The 19,366-nt window shown below is 44.5% G+C and overlaps 1 protein-coding gene across 1 annotated transcript in view; it reads left to right on the top strand.

Annotated features, from left to right (window-relative positions):
- Window positions 1-19,366, top strand: part of Clcn1 (chloride voltage-gated channel 1) — a 31,100-nt gene that overhangs the window by 9,563 nt on the left and 2,171 nt on the right. The window contains exons 8-22 of the mRNA XM_085683531.2: window positions 2,955-3,080; window positions 3,379-3,463; window positions 3,657-3,758; window positions 4,202-4,286; window positions 4,524-4,673; window positions 9,631-9,700; window positions 9,875-9,985; window positions 12,470-12,683; window positions 12,912-13,045; window positions 15,383-15,615; window positions 16,055-16,172; window positions 16,438-16,517; window positions 16,748-16,786; window positions 18,605-18,709; window positions 18,786-18,872. Of these exons, the coding sequence (XP_085539657.2) occupies window positions 2,955-3,080; window positions 3,379-3,463; window positions 3,657-3,758; window positions 4,202-4,286; window positions 4,524-4,673; window positions 9,631-9,700; window positions 9,875-9,985; window positions 12,470-12,683; window positions 12,912-13,045; window positions 15,383-15,615; window positions 16,055-16,172; window positions 16,438-16,517; window positions 16,748-16,786; window positions 18,605-18,709; window positions 18,786-18,872 (1,739 nt within the window). The remainder of the gene's footprint in view (window positions 1-2,954; window positions 3,081-3,378; window positions 3,464-3,656; window positions 3,759-4,201; window positions 4,287-4,523; window positions 4,674-9,630; window positions 9,701-9,874; window positions 9,986-12,469; window positions 12,684-12,911; window positions 13,046-15,382; window positions 15,616-16,054; window positions 16,173-16,437; window positions 16,518-16,747; window positions 16,787-18,604; window positions 18,710-18,785; window positions 18,873-19,366) is intronic.

The raw sequence follows: 19,366 nt of genomic DNA on the forward strand, positions 1-19,366 counted from the left end.
TTGTCATGGTCCTGATGCTAGATGACAGACAGAACTGGGCAGCAAAAGAAGTAGAGGAGGGGCTGAGAAACTCAAGTGGTACCAAGTCAAATTGATGCTGCCTGGTGGCTGCTTTTATGTGAAGATAGGTGTTCGATGCCAACACCCATGCTCACAGCGCTGGCAGCGCAGCAGACAGTGATAGTGGTGAGGACGGAAGAGGACGCAGGAAGCGAACGGGGTCTAGAGGGGAGTGTACACATTTTACCTGGAGGACATTGAATTTAAAGTTCCTATGGCGTGGTCAACTAATATAAAATAGGCAGCTAGGTTGATGAGTCTACAATCCAGGAACTGAGCTAAATCTAATCAGCAGCCTGCGTCCATGGCTGATGCCACAGGCATAAGTGACATTGAGAAAGAAATTATGCCCACAAGTAGCAGGAGCTGGAGACCAAGAGCAACGCCTTCATTGGACAGAGGCAGACAGAGGCGTGGGAGCAAGAAGAGAAATTAGAGGAGGGACCCAGAGTGGAAGACGAGAACAGCGTTCCAGACCTAAGACACCAGGGTTTCTAGCAGCTGCTCACGTCTTTATAGCTGTCTTTTCTCTTAGCAGCGCGTTTCACGCTTGTCTCAGGTAATAGGAAGATTAGTTCCCACTCCTCATTATACCACGACAGACTGCTACAGAAAAGCGCCCCAGGTCTACATCACGGGGCAAGGAGATGGTTGTAACATTTAAGTTGGATCATTGCCCCCAGGCAAAGTAAAGCCAGTTTTACTTTTATTTATGGCAAAGCAAAGGAGAAAGAGCCGTTCTACTAGACACCCACTGTAGACTTCTCCACCTTAGGATCTGAAGAACAGGGCAGGAAAAGTGGCTGGCATAGCTCTGCACTCAGCTCCATTCTTTATTATTATTATGATGATGATGATGATTATTGTTATTTATTTTGGTTTTTCAAGACATGGTTAACTCTGGTTGTCCTGGAACCGACTTTGTAGACCAGACTGGCCTTGAACTCACAGAGATCTGCCTGCCTCTGCCTCCCAAGTGCTAGAATTAAAGGCATGCGCCACCACTGCCTGGCATGATTTACTTATTTTTATTTTATGTGAATTGGTACTTTTGTTACATGTATGTCTGTGTAAGAGTGTTAGATCCCCTGGAGTTGGAGTTACAGACAGTTGTGAGCTCCCATGGGGTCCTGGGAATTGAGCCTGGGTCCTCTGAAAGAGCAGCCAGTGCTCTTAACCACCGAGCAATCTCTCCGACCCCCTTGGGTCCATTCTTTAAAATTCCCTTGCTGTGTTCTTTCCTCCTCCATACCATACTCTCCCCTCTCCTGTCCATCCCAGTATAGGCATGGAGCCCCAAATGGAGCGCTCACCACTGTGCCAGGACTTAGTTTCTAAGGAACCTCCAGTCCTGGGGAAGCTCAGCAGTGTGGACAAATAGCTAGATCTGAAAGTGGAAAATAGAATAACCCCAAATACCAAGAGAGTAGGATGAGAAATGAATGGTTTCTACTTGACAAAGAAGATTGGGATGACTTTCCAGAGGAGACATCGGGGAAATCCTCTGCCAAAACAGCTTTGGCTCCAGGATACAGTAGCACCCAGCTACCATCTCCTTCGTACGTAGACTCGATGTGACTAATCACTGTCCCCTACTGAAAGGATTTGAGAGATGTGCCTTTTGAATACAAATTGGGAAGAGGGGAATTCCTATTATATGAGCTGCTGTCTGAAGAGGGAGGGAATGGCTGGCCTCACACAGACCAACAGTTCACACTGTGGAAGAAAGAAAAAGACAGAGTTTGCCTTATTCATGTTTTGTTTTGTTTTCCTCTTGTACTGGTTCTCATCCCCTTCTATCTCAGTTCTCTGTCCTCCTGTTTGCTATGGATGAGACTTAACCAATTTTTTTGGTTTTCGAGACAGGGTTTCTCTGTAGCTTTGGAGCCTGTCCTGGAACTAGATCTTGTAGACCAGGCTGATCTTGAACTCACAGAGATCCCCCTGACTCTCCCTCCCAAATGCTGGGATTAAAGGCGTGTACTACCACTGCCTGGCAGCTTAGCCAAGTTTTAGGTCATGTTGTTGATGACTTAATCAAAGATCAATTCCTTTTTCCTAAATCTTGCAGGTTCTTTCCTTGCTTCAAATGGTGCTACTCTGGCTGCGTGGGCATTGCTTCCTTTGGCTCAGCACTCCTGGTGTGTGTGCTACATTTCCCCTCCTCACTTTCTGCTTGAGCATCTCCCTTCAGAACAAGGACTAGAGCCTACTAGTCAGCTTTCCTTTTCTCTCACTCGCCTGTCTAAGCATGATGACTTCCCTTCCTCCCACCTTGGCTGTCCTCCTGGCTTAGGTCCTTGGTTGGGGGGGGGGTCACGTTTTGTTAGTGTCATCATCATTAGCATGCCCCAGCTTTCTTTTCCTGGAGTGTTGAATCCTATAGGCTTGCAGAATGTCCTATCCTATTTTTCTTATTTCTCATAAACTTACCCTAAAGTGTAAGAAGCAGTAGGGAGACAAGAAGGGGTATCAAGGAATATGCAAATCCTGAGCTCTCTTTGGCAATGGTACTGACCGCCGCCTGCTCTGGAACCTTCTTCCATTTTAATATTCCCGCAGAACTATTTCAGTTGTCCATAAATCTCCATGGATATTTGACAGTTGTCAACCCCACTTACCCCTTTATTTGTAGTACACAGACACTCGAGCCTGAAGTTCGGGGAGTTAAGAGCCTATCCATTTCCTATCTTCTCTGTATCTCACTGGCCCACATTCCTGATCTGGGAGCGGGGTAAACTTCCATAGGCAAGAATGTGGTTTATTGCAAGGAACAACAAGAAAGTATCACTTCCCTCTGGCCCTTCCCTGACTACCATTAGGGTGCAGCTCCTGAGATCCCAACAGTGAGAAGTGTGGGAGGGTCTGCACTGACCTGCTTCCCTGCCCCGTAGGAGTGCTGTTCAGCATCGAGGTCACCTCTACCTACTTTGCCGTTCGGAATTACTGGCGAGGATTCTTTGCAGCCACATTCAGTGCCTTTGTGTTCCGTGTCTTGGCGGTGTGGAACAAGGATGCTGGTAATGGGAGGTCCAGGTGGAGGTGGTGAAATAGGGGTGGTGGCGAAGCAGCAAAAAGTATGGCTGGAGCAAGGGATGGATGGTGCTTGGGAGACAAGACCAAGGCTTGGGGTCCAGGGAAGGATTAGATGATGGCACAGAGGCTTTGGCCATGGAGAGATGCTAGTAAGAAAAGGAAATTAAGTGAAGAGAAGAGGTTGAGGGTAAAGGAAAGGAAGACACTCTAACATGATTTCTCTCGCCCTACCTGTGACTTTCTGTGAGCTCCCACCATAACGCTGACCTTCGCTTCCCACAGTCACCATTACCGCTCTGTTCAGAACTAATTTCCGAATGGATTTCCCTTTTGACCTGAAGGAACTTCCAGCATTTGCTGTCATTGGGTCAGTAGGGCCACTCTTTCTGGGGAGCAGGGGATGGGGTGCGGTTGTGGGCTGGAAGGGACTGGAGCGGGGGTGAGCTGTGGAGGGCGAAAGTCAAAGCATGAACAGTGAAGTAGAGAGGGGAGGGCGAGGCTCCTTGTTTGCTTGCCTGCAGTGCCCAGCTCTGCTTCAAGCCTGTATCTTGCACCCTCAGGATCTGCTGCGGGTTCTTGGGAGCTGTTTTCGTTTATCTACATCGCCAAGTCATGCTCGGTGTCCGAAAGAACAAGGCTCTGAGCCAGTTTCTTGCTAAGCAGTGAGTCATTGCCCTTCCCCTTGCCCTGCCCACTCCTGGGTTTCCCCAGCAGTTCCTCCTTTAGGTCAATGATTCTCAGCCTATGGGTAGAGATCCTGCATATCAGATTTTTATATTACAATTCACAACCATAGCAAAATTACAGTTATGAAGTCACAACGAAATCATTTTATCGTTGGGAGTCACCACAACATGAGAAACTGTAGTAAAGGGTTGAGAACCATTGCTTTTGGTGGAGTTGCTGTGAGCAGCTGTGGGAAACTGTGATACTGTCGGCAGGGGCTAGCCATGCTGGCGCTTCCCAAGTGATCACTTTCTTGGCAAAGAGAACATGCTCAGCTGAAAGAATAGAAGACTATGGGGAGCAACAGCTTGGAAGCTGCGTGTGGATGCATTGTTGGCTGGCTAAGTGGGGGATAGGCTTAATTCTATTTCTTTTTCAGCCGCCTGCTATATCCTGGAATTGTTACCTTTGTCATCGCCTCGCTCACCTTTCCACCAGGAATGGGTCAATTCATGGCTGGAGAGGTCAGCTCTAGTGGCGCCTGAGAGCAGGGGGTTAGGTCACGTCTGTGGCTGGGTCTCTAAGCCAAGGGTGGGGCTGCTGCTCAGACTTGAAGCTTATGGAGTTTTGCCCATGGGTAGACTTTCTCCAGGTAACAGAACAAAAAGAATCCTGGACTAATGAGGCCGGGGATGAGTTCTCTAATACAGGAGGTACAGTATGTGCTGGAAAACCTGGCTGCTCTGCTTTTTCCCTCACAGCTGATGCCCCGTGAAGCCATCAGTACCTTGTTTGACAACAATACATGGGTAAAACACATAGGTGACCCCCAAAGCCTGGGCCAGTCAGCGGTGTGGATTCACCCCCAGGTCAACGTGGTCATCATCATCCTTCTCTTCTTCGTCATGAAGGTACTGTGCCCCATGATAGCCTCTCTATGCTTCTGTTATCAGCAGAGGAGCCCTGGCCTTGCACAGGAAGGGCAGAACTTCATCTGGTCTGTGTCCAGCCTAGACAGAAGCCGTGAGGAAACCACAGCATAAATTGCCTGTCTATCAAAATAACCAGGGTGTAGCCTAATTGTTCCACTCATGTCAGCTTAGTGGTGTTTGCCATAACTCTAACAGCCCTCCTAATAGTTCCACGTGCTATCCTTTTAAGGCATCAAAGCAGCCAAGTACACTGGAACATGACAGAGTTTAGCAATATAGATAACTGTGTAAGAACCCCAGACCAATTACCCGAATTCCTCCCACGTGTTAGATAATTAGATACTTAATCTCCCCGGAGCTGTTGTTCCCTTTCGGGTGGTTTGCACTCGGCTCTCCCATTTCTTTCCTGGAGATCTGAAGGTGATGAAATACCAAATCAACCTTATTCATGATTTTAAATAACTTTTACAAATGTAATTATTCTCCACTTAGGCAGTGACAGTACAAGGATTTTTCTAGACTAGAATAGTTTTTCCCGACTTTTCCTAATTAGGAAATCAGAGATAATACCTTCTACAGCCTTTCTTTCTCAGATCCGCCCATCATAAATTATAAACGTAGAAGCTTCATATTACTACCCTGTACAAAGTTTTTTTTTTTTAATTCCAAACCTGGAGTGATTCCTGTTTTAGCTGACGATTGTCTGTTTTTTCCTTCTTGATGACTTCTCTTGTACTAACAGCATGACGTCAGTATAGGGCTCTGTCCAGCCTAAACGCTCATGCTTTACAATACCTTGCTCTTATTTATACTTTTGTGATTCTGTATTGTACAAGAATGTGGATCACTGCTATATCGATATTGTTCTTATAATACAATGAATTCATTTATTCAATAAATATTATGAAACAGCATTGCCAAATACATAACTCTTGGTCATTGGCCTTTGACTAATTCTACATTTCCTTGTTTTCTGCTGCTGCCTGTTAACAAACTTTTCAATGATATTATTATTAAAGATTCCAATTGCTTTACACTTCAGGTCTCAGATCTCAGGCTTAGGCTTCTAAGGGTTGCTGTGGATTTCTTCTTCCCTACCTCACCAAAGGTGAACTAATTGAATCTATAGCATCCATATTTTGGACTCTTTATTAATTTTACCCTTTTTGTTTCTTTCATGTATTATATATGTGATAATTTTTCATAAAAATATTCTAAGAATCTTGTTAGGTGTTTGATGTCTAGATTTTTATTTGTAATTGTCATCTTCTCCAATTTATAATTTCTCACTTTCCATACTGGTTGAGCTTTGGGGGAACATGGAAAGTAAAGTAACCCAGGCTAGCCTTGAACTTGTCCTCTCCTGAAAGCTGAGATTTCTAGCATGAGCTCCAACACATGGACTGCAACTTGCCTATCAAGTCCGTGAACACATCTGCAGTAACCAGGTCCATGTTTTGATGGGATTTTAGTATCTTTGATCTAGTAATGATACAGATTGGTCTAGGTTGTATGTTAGTCAAAACTGTATGTATATATGTATGTATACTATTTGTGTGTTATGTTACCTTAGGGTCCTCTAGACGGTTAAAATGTCAAAAATTTTTAAAAGTTTTTTTAAAAATAAAATCGATTTTTTTCAACACTTACACCTTATCCATAGCCCCAGATTTCCAGTTATGTATCTGCATAAAGTCCAACTTATTTTCAGAGCCCCGCTCGGATGGTATAGAAGGACCCATCTGTATATCGCTGTACTTCTCACTGAATTACAGCCTAGAGAGCATTCGTATTGTACGTGTATAAGGAAAAAACACGTTCTGGGCTATATTTCAAGCCCAACAGTGTGCAGAAGGTCTACAATATTCTTTAATATTTCTAACTTCTAAAGTCTTCCTTGCTGCAAATTCAGTTTTACCAGTCACCGCTTCCCGGCATTTTCTTTGCTTAATCATTGGGCTCACAACAGTACTCTCATTTTGTTTCCAAATGTGAAAAATAGAACATGTAACCAAATTAAAATATAAAAGTACCCATATTCATCATTTTTGTTATTATAATTAAATATCTGAGGCAGGCTCTACCTTATAAGGAAGAGAGTATTTTTGACTCACAGTTCTAGACATCCAAGGTCACGGGGTCATAGCAGTGACGGTGCTTTTGCTAGTAGAGTCCTAAACTCTGTAGAACATGGTAAACAGCAAGAAGCACCTGTGTCTGTGTGCATCTCCTCCGTTCTCACTCCTCGGGGAGCTGCTAGGAAGCCACCCCGACATTTCACCCCAGTGTCTTGCCTAATCCTAAAACATTTCAAAAGCCTCCACTTCTAAGTACCACAGCTAGATTAGGTCCTTGCCCTCTTGATAGCTCACAGGAGAGATGAAATTTCCAAATGGAATCCTGTGAGACACTCAAATTGTGTTCAATCCAAAGTAGGACTAGAATTGTTGTTCTTCATTTGGATTTGAAATCTAGTCCATGTGGCCTCCTGGCAGTGTCCCTGAGGTAGGTTCCAGGCTTGGTTCAGTTGTTTCATAATATTGCTGAAAGGAACCTCCTACTTTCCCAATTTTCCCAATTTCGTGGAGTGTGAGGTATGGAGTGGAGTGCTGAAAATCAAGAGATTTCCCATGAACATGAATATAATCCCATCTCTGCTCCCTTTTAATAAGACTAACAGCATTGCCTGGTGTTGAGTTTTAGCATAGTCTGAGGCTCTCTGTGGAAGACTTTTTGCCTGATTTTCATGTTATTCCTTCTGGTGATGGGTCTAAATATAATGAAGTCAGTGATAACAGGTTTCTAGTTTCTCAGTTCTTTAGATCTGGATCTTTAAAATCTTAGAAGTTGCTTGTGTGCCATATTACTCTTGGTTTTTTTTTTCTTCATGTGCCAATAGCTAAAAAAGTTTGCTAATCTCAGTCACCCCATTTTGTGCCATGGGAATTGTAACTTCAGTACCCCCGGTCTTGATCTAGGTTTTACACTTATCTGTGAATCTACTTTACCCTCTGAAATTAGACCCATCCATCACCCATCATCTGTGTCATTGGAGCTTTCAAATAACCCAAGCTCACAGAAGAATCCCTTGTGACTCCCATGTACTTATTCTAAAGAGATGGTACATGAGAGTGTAATGCTTCTTGATATGTTAAATGTCATAACTCAAGGAACTTAAGCAACAAGTGCGTGGAATCCTGCCTCCAGACTGTCTAATAGGGTAGTCTTCAGAGGCCTCTGCTCATCTGCATTTTCAACACGTTCTCTGGGTGAACTTTACTTTGGAGTGTTTTGGTGACTATGAAGCTTTGAGAATCTTTTAGTGTTTTGCATGAATATTCTTCTGCTATCAACCTGTCTTTCTTTAGTTGCTTCCTACCTGCACTTATGAAGCATTGTGCCAATGAAGGGAAGGCAGAAAGGGAGAGGGTCACCTTCTTCCACCAAGGAATTGTCAGTCTGCGCCCTCTTTGCTTTGCACATTCAGCTCTCAGTTCTCAGCTGTCTCAATGATCATAGTCTGACATGAAGTCGATGTTTTTGTTTTGCTGCACCTCACACTTCTAGTGTAAAATTTTCTTGGGATCTTCCTAACTGTCTCTTGGGTTCAGCTTTGGCTTAAAAGAATGCCTTCTAAAGTCCATAAAATTAAGAAATTTCGTTCTCATTAGTGTTTCATATTCATGATTCAAGGAATTGCAAATACTTTAATCTTTTTTCCCCTGGTTTTTTGAGACAAGGTTTCTCTGTAGCTTTGGGACTTGCCCTGGAACTAGCTCTTGTAGACCAGGCTGACTTCAAACTCACAGAGATCTGCCTACCTCTGCCTCCCAGGCGCTGGGATTAAAGGCATTCACCACCACCACCAAGTGCAAATACTTTAATCTCAACATCTTGTTCAGACATTTGGCTGTTTTCATCTTGTACCTAATTACTTTGGAATCCTTTTCTCAGATTGATGAACTTACACTGGAATCACTTTCCAAACTATGTCTCATGCTTTTATTTCTTCTTTAGATGTTCAGTGTTCAGCCACTACTCTTGCTATGCTGTTTTTCTCAATTCTTTGGGATTCTTTGCCTCAGAGTCTACACATTGCTTTTACTATAATTGTCCCAATTTCTGTTGGAATAGTGCCTTGCAAAATTGACCTTGGATATCTTTTCTGGTCTATTCAAAGACTAATCAGGTTCTTAGTTCACCCCTGTGGTACAGCAAAGACAGATCATTTTTTTTTCCCAGTACTGGGATTTAACACAGGGCCTCACAGATTCTAAGAATATACTCTATCACTATGTCCCCAGGACCCAGATATCATTTTGATCCTTGTTTAAGGTAGCTTGATATCAAAGACAAAGGCTCAGACAAAGCTGTATTCTCTTCAGGTTCCTATGAGGCTTACCTTCTGCATAGCTTTGTAAATGATCAAATCAAAGCTAAATTAACCAGACAAAAATTCAGTAGACTTTGAAGTATCTGCCACATTGATCTGGGGCTCTTTTATAAAAATAAACGGAGCAGGGAAAAGCAGCCTCCAGCTTTGTTCTGGGGCTACTCCACAGAGACGGGGTGGGCTGACTGAGCTCACTGGGCGAGGGTCTTTTGGGAACAGTGAACGAGGGATCTTCTGGGACTTCCTTGTTGTAGATTGCCAAAAGGAAAATATAATCTCTCAGAGTTAGAAGGATTTGAGTTAGCCAGCTGAAGGAACCTTTTTATCCTGAAGTCTTTGTTGATCTCTCAGCCCGAAGGCACCAAGTATTTCATGATCTGGAGATCATGGTGACAGACAAGATTTCCAAAAGGGTTAGCTATCTCAGGACATGTCTGTTATGACTCTGAAAGCAGGAAAGAGGAGGGCAGTGAGGAGAGAGGGGGCATGGAGATACTTTTGGAAAGGGTATTCTAATATTTCTTTTTTTTTTTTAAATCCTAGTTTTGGATGTCCATTGTGGCCACCACTATGCCCATACCCTGTGGAGGATTCATGCCTGTTTTTGTGCTAGGTAAGGGTTGATGGCATCCTATTGATAGCTATAATCTGGGGAAGGGGGTGAGAAAACAAGGAAAACCCTAGCACACTGGGAGTCTGTGGTCTTAGTGCCTAAGCACAGATGATGCTGAAAACATGGAGGCAAAGAAAATTTATCTTAACATTACCCTTCTTTATCTACCTCTAGGAGCTGCATTTGGAAGGCTGGTAGGAGAGATCATGGCCATGTTGTTCCCTGAGGGTATCTTATTTGATGACTTCCTCTACAAGATCTTACCTGGGGGCTATGCAGTAATTGGTGAGACATATTCCTACCCTCTATAAACAGACATTGAGTACCCCAAATCCCTGCAATCAAAGTCTGCTAATACATCTTCTTTCAAGGTACAGCAATTTAGTTAAGTTAACAACACTATTCAATTTAAGTTTTGTTCAAACAGCCAGCTCTTGGCTCTGCCTCTCGCTGTTTCTTTTTTGTAAGCCTTAACTCCTTCCTGTGGAAAATGGATCATAGGAATCAAATAAGAAAATTAGGATGGTTCAAGGCCAGCCTGGTTTCCAAAGTGAGTTCCAGGATAACCAAGGCTACACACAGAGAAACCCTGTCTCAAAAAACAAAACAAACAGAAAAGAAAAGAAGAATGTGGTACCTTGCTTTGTCTTTACATGTTTAGTAGAATCTTATTTCCTAAGAACTACGGAACCAATAATGCAGGTGATGGGCCCAGTTCATCCAAACTGAATTGTGTTCATGTTAATGGGGGCTAATTTTTTGTAATTTAAGAATGTCATCAAGAGAAGTCATGGTACGTAACAAGTCTCACATAGGAGGCTTATTGGAAGGGGAGAGAAGGGGTAGAGAAAGGGGTGGGGAGGGGCAGAGACTGGTCCCTGGGGACAAGAGTGATAGGAGAGGGGCAGGAAGAGGGAGAGAGAGGGAGAGAGAGAGAGAGAGAGAGAGAGAGAGACTGGAGGTGGGCAAGACCCAGCTTTTAAAAGGGAACTTAGCAAATGTTTACAGGAGGTGCTCTTAGTGGCTGCAGCTGGACATTTCCTGTCAGGTCAGCACCCTAAGGTCAGGCTAGTACAGATGCCTAAATAGGAACACTAATAACACAGGAGTACGAGCTGAGAAACACGAGCCCGGAACTTCTAAAATAGCTGCTGAGGTGGACCTACGTATGGCACTCTACTTCCTGACCCTAGTTCATTTGTAAAAGCTTCATTTATCCGTAGGAGTCTTCTGTCCTCTCCGTTCTCTCAGGTATCTCTCGTCTTCCGAATTGCACAGTTTCCAGTGCATACATACTGTGTAGGTTATGTTCTGAACAACGCTCTGTGCATTATCTACTCAGGTCATATCTCCTAATATTAGACTTTTGTGACCTTTAATTGCTACATTTTCAAATAAGCGTTCTCCTATATTTTTCCAATGGATATTTCCATCATTTTACTTTATTAGTTTTAGTTTTAGGGTTTTTTTGTTTCTGTTTTTGTTTTTAAGACAGGATATCTTTGTTAGGGTTTCTAATATTGTGAAGAGACACCATGGCCACAGCAACTCTTTAAAAAAAAAAGATTTATTTATTTATTATGTATACAGTATTCTCAGTACTTTACCTGCAGGCCAGAAGAGGGCACCAGATCTCGTACAGATGGTTGTGAGCCACCATGTGGTTGCTGGGAATTGAACTCAGGACCTTTGGAAGAGCAGGCGGTGCTCTTAACCACTGAGCCATCTCTTCAGCTCCCCACAGCAAGTCTTATAAAGAAAAATATTTCATTGAGTGGCTTACAGTTTCAGAGGCTTAGTCAATTTTCATCATGGCAGAACATGGCAGCATGCAGGCAGAGAAGGAGCTAAGAGTTCTACGTCTTGATCGACAGGCAACAGGAAGGGAACTGAGTGCCATGCTGCCCATCACTTGAGCATAGGAGACCTCAAAACGCACCCCCTATAGTGGCACACTTCCTCCAGCAAATCCACAGCTACTCCAACAAAGCCATACCTTCTAATAGTACCACTCCCTATGGGGGCCATTTTCTTTCAAACCATCACACAGGGTCACTTTACACAGCCCTAGCTGTCCTGGAAGCTGCTATGTAGACCTTTCCCTCATATTTGAATAAGAAGTACAGTTAAAGTATGAGTGACTATTGAATTGATAAGACAACAACTTAAAAATACTAAGATTGACCTTTGGTGAGTCTGTAGAATCATAATGATTTAGATCTGTAAGAGTTTTAGAAGTCCTTTCGTGACATTGTCACTCTGTGGATAAGAGCATGGTATTCAGGGAAGTAAAGACTTTTCATATAATAGACACAGAATCAGGATCTGTGGCTCATGATCAATGGAGCCCTCATGGTTCTATGTCCACAGCATGGTTCTTGAATTTTCTTGCTATTCATTCATGAACTGTTGGCATCAACACCTGAGGCTCAAAGTAAGATTCTATTATTAGGTTTTTAAATATTCAGTTGAAAGTGATCCAAACTTTGAAAAACAAAGAATGGATAAGATATCATTCTCTTCATTATAAATGAAAAGTTCTGCATGTACATTTTGTAACTTACTGAAGGTTATATATAAATTAGATCAAACAGATAATTTTTGAACAGGCCAGCATTCTTACCCCTACTCTTGAAAAGTTGCAATGCTGGGGTTGTTGATACTGACCCGGGTCCTGTCTTCTATTCTGTGTCATCCTCACTGTACCTCATTCATCTCCCACTCCAGAAAAGACAGCTCTAACCCATCAATACCTTCCTCTCACTCCAGGGGCAGCAGCTCTGACTGGGGCTGTCTCCCACACAGTCTCCACAGCTGTGATCTGCTTCGAATTGACTGGTCAGATTGCTCACATCCTTCCCATGATGGTGGCCGTTATCTTGGCCAACATGGTGGCTCAGAGTCTGCAACCCTCCCTCTATGACAGCATCATCCAGGTCAAGAAGCTTCCCTATTTGCCAGACCTTGGTTGGAACCAGCTCAGGTCAGAACCACTAGCAAGAATTAGTTTAGATATGGTGGGATGTAGGAGGTCCTGAAGCCGAGAACAAGGCTAACATCAGGAAGCATGTTTTTTCAAAAATTATTTTCATGTTTCCACATATTTAATAAATACTATAAGTGAAAGAATGCATGTCAGACCTTGTGGGAAGAAGAAAGGGCCAGCATAAACCTGTAGTGGGCTAACCCAGGGTGCTTTTTCCCTCCTTAGCAAATTTACAATCTTTGTTGAAGACATCATGGTACGTGATGTGAAGTTTGTTTCAGCTTCTTGCACATATGGGGATCTGAGAAACCTACTCCAAACCACCACAGTCAAGACTTTACCATTGGTTGATTCCAAAGGTAAGGAAGGAAGGAAGGAAGGAAGGAAGGAAGGAAGGAAGGAAGGAAGGAAGGAAGGAAGGAAGGAGGGAGGGAAGGTGACTAACCAGCTGGTGACCAAAGCAGGGTTGCTTGTTCAGAGGCTGAGAGCACCAGCATCATCTCAGCTACTTTCTCACCTCCTAATATAAACATATTTAGGGAAGAAATGCTTATTTCAGCTTCTGGTTTCAGAGAGTTCAGTCCCTTATGATAGAGAGAGCATGGTGGGACAGGGTAGCACACATCATGGCAGGCCAAGATGCCTAGGAAAAGAAGCTGGCACTTAGCTCCTTTCATTCTTATTTCCCCCATTTTTCTGGGATGCAAAGCCATGAGATTGTGCTACTTATATTAATAGTGGATCTGCCACCTCCCCATGTAATCTCTAGAAGTGTCCTCGTAGACACTCCCAGAGGTGTGCCTCACCAGTCTCCTGAGTGATTCAAAATCCAGATAACCTGACAGGATTCTTCATCGCAGGGATGGACTTAAATTTAGAGCTACTAAAGGAAGCTCAGTTTATACTGATTGAAGAGCATGCCCTTCCTTTAGGATGTAAAAAACACAGCCATAACATAGGCACACAAGGCAGTTAAAATCCAATTAAGAGAATACAGGCAATTCTTGCTATTCATGCAGCCATGAATTTTAAAGTCCTCATGCACCTGGAACGGTTTTCAGAACAATGTTCCAAGAGGAAATACAGAGCTAAGTTTCTTGACTCTGATCACAGCATTTTTGCCAAGCAGTCAATACATAGCCATGTTGTCTGTGTTTCTGTTTTAAGATACCTTGTTTAATAGACATTTTTGTCATTCATAAACCATGATCTCAAGGCCAGCAGCGCTGCAGTCCTACCTAAGTGAAATTCCCCTAACGCATCTTCTCAGTAAGGCAAAGCACAGCCCTCCCTCTACTGCTTAGGGTCAGTAGACAGCACTTCAGCAGAACGTCTGGGGACACTTTGACAGCAGAGTCACCACACACAGCACAGAGATTCTACAGAACAACGTGGCATCAGATAGACTGCTACCCGAGCACTGTTTGCTTGGCCTGGAGTGAGAAGACTGGGTGCTGTTGGTTCAACGTCAGCTGGGAACATGAGGTTCAGGCAGCTCACCTTATTGTTGCTCTGTGCATGTCTGTGAATTAGAATTACAGATACACTCATGGTGGGTAAGCGATTTCAGAAGGAGAGACTTCATAAACAGTGTGGGTCAACTGAAAATCTTGGGCCCCTCTCCTACTTTACTCAGTAATGTCATGGCTCTAATGGCCAGCCCAAGGAAGATTGAGAACTGTTCCTCATGGAGAAGGAAATGGCTTTCATAAATGTTGATGTCACCTTCCCTTTCATTCACCCTTCTTCCTGCCCATGGCTGGCATTTCACTCCGCTGTGTGTCCCCGCCACTGTCGGTTCTTTCTCGTTAGACTGGGTAGTCCTTGAGTGGAGAGACCATAATCTCTGTGCTTTCAGAGTTCTATGTATTAACTGGACATTCAGTATGTACTTCGCTGGTCTGTGAATTAGTGCAATAGAAAATAGACACGAGGAGGTATTTGGAGCCAGGAGTAATGTTAGTTTTGACTTCAGACTTTCAGAGTATCCACATTTCTCAAACTACATTAGTTCAGACATTGCCGTAAGCTCAGAATCCTTCCAAGTAGCTCCTGAAGCCTTGGATCTTCCTTAGAGCAAGGGTGCACAACCAGTGGGTGCGAGGTTTTCATGATGATGATGAAGATACAGCAGTAAGGCATGTCTTAGTACCCTTGATGCAGTGCTGTGGATGTTAACTTTCAGAAAATGTTCAGCACTGTAGCAGGATTCCTATAAACATAAAGGTCTCTCGGAAAGGGAGAATCTTGTTCATTTCCTCTCAGGACCTAGGTGCTTTAAAGGATGGAACTTCTTCCAGGAGAGAGGACCCGATGCTAGTGTTGCCTATAGACTCCTTTAGCGTGTGTTTGAGTTTCAGACCGTTACAACTGCCTCTCGAGCTTCATTACTTTTGGATAGGGTTAATCAGCATATTTTAATAGCGAGCGTACATATTTGCAAATATGATATTAGGGCATCATACAGATAAGTACAGATTAGCACCAATTAGTGTGCTGCCAATTGGTCTGGAAGTGCTAAATGTGTGAAATTAAAGGAATCAAGTGAGGCCACCCCGGAGGAGTTTTAAGATGAATTTTTCGGTAAGAGAAGGTAAGAGCTGGAATCGGGAAAGGCTCTGAGCTCCTGCTGCACCTGACTTGCTGGACACTGTGGTCGTGGAGCAGGCCCTCAGGAAAACATGGTTGTCCCCCAGAGTCAATGATCCTGCTGGGCTCAGTTGAACGCTCAGAACTGCAGTCCCTCCTCCAGCGCCACCTGTGTGCAGAGCGAAGGTTGAGGGCTGCCCAGGATATGGCGCGCAAGTTATCGGAACTGCCCTATGATGGCAAGGCACGGCTGGCTGGGGAGTGGCACCCTGGTGGTCGACCAGAGTCCTTCGCCTTTGTGGATGAGGATGAAGATGAGGACATCTCCAGGAAGTCAGAGGTAACCAAGACAGACGAAAAGGGAAACTGACAAGTGAAAATGTCAGTAGGGGGCAATAGTGATATCTCTCCTGGATTGGGCTAGACTGCGCTGGGCTGGGCTGGGCTGGGCTGGGCTGGGCTGGACTGGGTTAGACTGGGCTGTAATGGACTGAGCTGGGCTGGACAGGACTGGACTAGGCTGGGCTTTGCTGTGTCAGGTGCTGGAAAGAAGGAAAGGGGAAGAGAAACACTGACAAGTGAGAAAGAGACCATACTGGATCCAGTGCAAAAGAGACCAGGGCATGAGTGGTGTTTTGAAAGGAAGAAAAGAATTCAAGGAGGGGGGCGGGCAGTGTAGAGTTAGATCTCCTAGAACACCTGCCAGTAAAGGTAGCAAGGAAGGCATCATGAGGCCTCTTTTCTGAGACTGAGAATGCTTTATTTTATTTTATTTTTAGCTACCACCGTCTTCTCCTCCTCCACCTCCCCTCTTCCCTACTGCTCCATCTTACCCTGAAGAACCTAATGGGCCGCTGCCCAACCACAAACAGCCACCGGAAGCTCCAGAGCCTGCAGGTAAAGACTTCTCAGCATGCTTTGGGAGTTATGTTTGGACTCACGTTTACTAAAAGCTCCTCTTGTAAGGAGATGCCAGGCTAGGCGATTTCAAGAGCTGACTCTAATTGATAAATCCATGGTGCTGTCCTAGGGAGTTGGGAAAGAGGTAGAAAAGAGGAATGAATCCCCTGGGGTACAGCTAGAGGAAGTACGGGTCTTTGGTGGCACAGTGTCAGAGACCATTGGCAGCACCCCCACCCCATCTTCTCACTACTCCTTTCAGGTCAAAGATCATCCGTCTTCAGGCGCCTGCTGCACTGCTTACTGGGCAGAGCTCACTCTACAAAGAAGAAAATAGCCCAGGTAAGAGACTATGTGTCTAGAGGAAGAAGGAAGACCAGGCGCCTGTCCTTGTGGAACGAGAAGCCAAAGTCCTTAGAAGGGCCGAGATCCCACCAAGGGTGGCGATGGCTTGAAAAGGTGGCTTTTGGGGCTGGATCTGCCCAGGGAGACATGGTTTCTGCGTCTCTGAAAACTGGAACTAGCCTGAGAAGGAAAGGGAAAGAACTTGGCCCTGTTTCTTTCTTCCCTAGGATTCAGCGGATTTAGTGGATAACATGTCACCGGAAGAGGTAAGAAAATCCACGGCGGATTGTTTCATCCAGTGAAGGCATTGCTTTTCTTTTTTTGTTTTTGAGACAGGGTCTTACTATGCAGTTTCTGGCTGGCCTGGAACTCACTGTGATGGTCTCAAACTCACAAATAGCCATCTGCCTCTGCCTCCCAAGTGCTAGGACTGAATGGTGTGTGTTACCATTTCTTACTGTACCATGAAGACTGAACGCCAGGTAGATGATGATTATGTGCCTATTAGAAATAAAGCACATCTAGGTACAAAAAGAAGACTGATTATATATTTCTAGTGTATATCTTCCCAAAATAGATATTGAGAAGACATTTCTGAGGACAAGAGTCAAACAAACGTAAAAACTCCTTATATTTTGCAAGATGACAACCTTGACTATATCAAGATATTGATTTTAACAAAAAATCATATTGAGTCAATACAGAAATTAGAGAAAGCAGTCAATGTGAAAAGAATCCACCTGCTGTCCCTGCTATGATTTAAGTGTCACATAGTGAGAGCTCTAGTTTCTAACCGGTGTTTAACTTTTCCTAAGACACAGCAACATAATCTTCCTCTCCATGGACAGAAGCTGGAGGTATATCTAGTATGTGGTCAGCACACAAATGCTAGAGTCCACCAATCGCTGCCTATGGAGTCCCTGTCAAACTTAGCGCTGTGTGTCCTTACTACTTCATCTGCACAATGCAGACGAAGGCAGAGCCGTTACGAGGATTCGATGAGCTAAGACATGGAGAGGAATTAGAATTATGCCCGGTACAGATGAAGCGCTTGGCAAATGTTCTCTGAAAATGTTGCTACTTTTGTTACTGGGAAAGGGGGTGGAGCTGAGAAGGCCTGGGATGACCTCAGAAGGACCAAGAAAGCAGGTCCTATCTAAGTCCCATCCTCTTTGCAACATTTCAGACAAGCATCCTCTTATACTAAGAACTGGTTAGGCTTCCTGTAACCCTTTAGCCAGGATCATGGGAGTTTAGAGGCTGCATAGCTGTGTCCAGAAATTTCAACAGAACATTGAGGGAGCTTCAATGTGGACTCAGCACTCAATCCTGGGACTAGGAGCTAGCTAGCCTTTGCTGGTACTCTCTGCAGGTTAGAGTGCAGATTTAGAAAGTAAGAAAATTGAAGTGTGACATCATTCACTAGGACTGGAGAACATCTTAGATTAATTGATGAGTCCTGGAAAGAGTGGCTTATCTGGCATCTTGGGTTGTAGATAAGTCAAGAGGATAGCTGGCTTTGAGCCTTAATCATTTGGTTAATAGACTAAAAAACAAAGCAAGCAAAACATAAACAGTCCAAGTCAACTAAATACCAAGCAGTGCAGAGAGTCTGCTCAGTCAACAGAGAGCCGCTCTGCTCTACACGTAGGAGGTGATGCTAGCTGCCTCCGTCTCCAGCTGTTGACACCCCTTAACTCTACCAATGGGTGTCTATCCAGCAGGCAGAAGGGCCAACAGAAGGCTGAGTATAAACTGCCATTTCTGAAAAGCAAAGGTTCACAAAGCGTCAAGGTATGATAGGAATAAATGAACAGAAAAGATGTGTCTGAATGAGAGGGTCAATATGACACACGGTTAAGGTTGGACAGAAGTGTGTGAAGACACAGACTATAGGAAAGACCCATACTCTGGGCACCTGAGGGTGAAGGGTGGACCTTGAGGCCAGAGTACAGGGGAGAAGGAAGCTGTGACCCTCTGAGAGGAGAAGGTGTGCCTATCAACCGAGAGTGTCTGTGATGGTTCCCGTGGGACAGAGCTGGGCTCCTGAAGTTGAAGGGGTCTCTGTGCTACTCTGTCAACAGATTGAGGCCTGGGAGCGGGAACAGCTGAGCCAGCCTGTGTGCTTCGACTGCTGCTGCATCGACCAGTCTCCCTTCCAGCTGGTGGAGCAGACAACGCTGCACAAGGCAAGCCCTTGCTGACTGCTCAGGGCTTTAGGGAGGGCAGAAGTGGGCACATGCTGACCTGCGCTTTCCCCATCAGACTCATACACTCTTCTCACTTCTTGGCCTCCATCTTGCCTATGTGACCAGCATGGGGAAGCTCAGAGGTGTCTTGGCACTAGAAGAGGTAAGGATGACTAGGCCCCGCTTGACCAGAGAGAGAGAAGGAGAAATGGACCCAGGAGAAGGGGACATGGCGGGGAACATAAACAAGGGAGAGACTGCAAAGCATGCTGTGATCACAGTCCTCTAAGGGACATAGTTCTCCAGCCAGTAGGGACCCCATGTGGTTTTCTCCCAGTGGTCTGGTTTGGTTGAGTGGGGTTTAGGTGAGCTATGGGGAGGGGTGTGGGAATATGTGGTAGGTACGAAGCAACCACTAGGAGGAAAGGGGTTTCTGGGGTCTTTCTCAGGGAGGCTGGCAGTCTCTTCCTTCTGATGTGTGGGAATAGCTTTGTCTTTTTGTCTGTCCCCATGATTGTTCCCTGTCTGTCTTGGCTTTCTCCCCTGCTTGCTACTCTTTTCTTTTCTGTTTCTTCCTGGTTTGTGCAGTGTTTTTTTCATTGCCTCCCATCTTCTTTCTTTCTTTTTTTACCTTTGCTTATGTTTTCCTTTTTTATT

This window comes from Myodes glareolus, chromosome 25 (assembly GCF_982192425.1).
Source record: "Myodes glareolus chromosome 25, mMyoGla1.1, whole genome shotgun sequence".
In the NCBI taxonomy this organism is placed as follows: Eukaryota; Metazoa; Chordata; class Mammalia; order Rodentia; family Cricetidae; genus Myodes; species Myodes glareolus.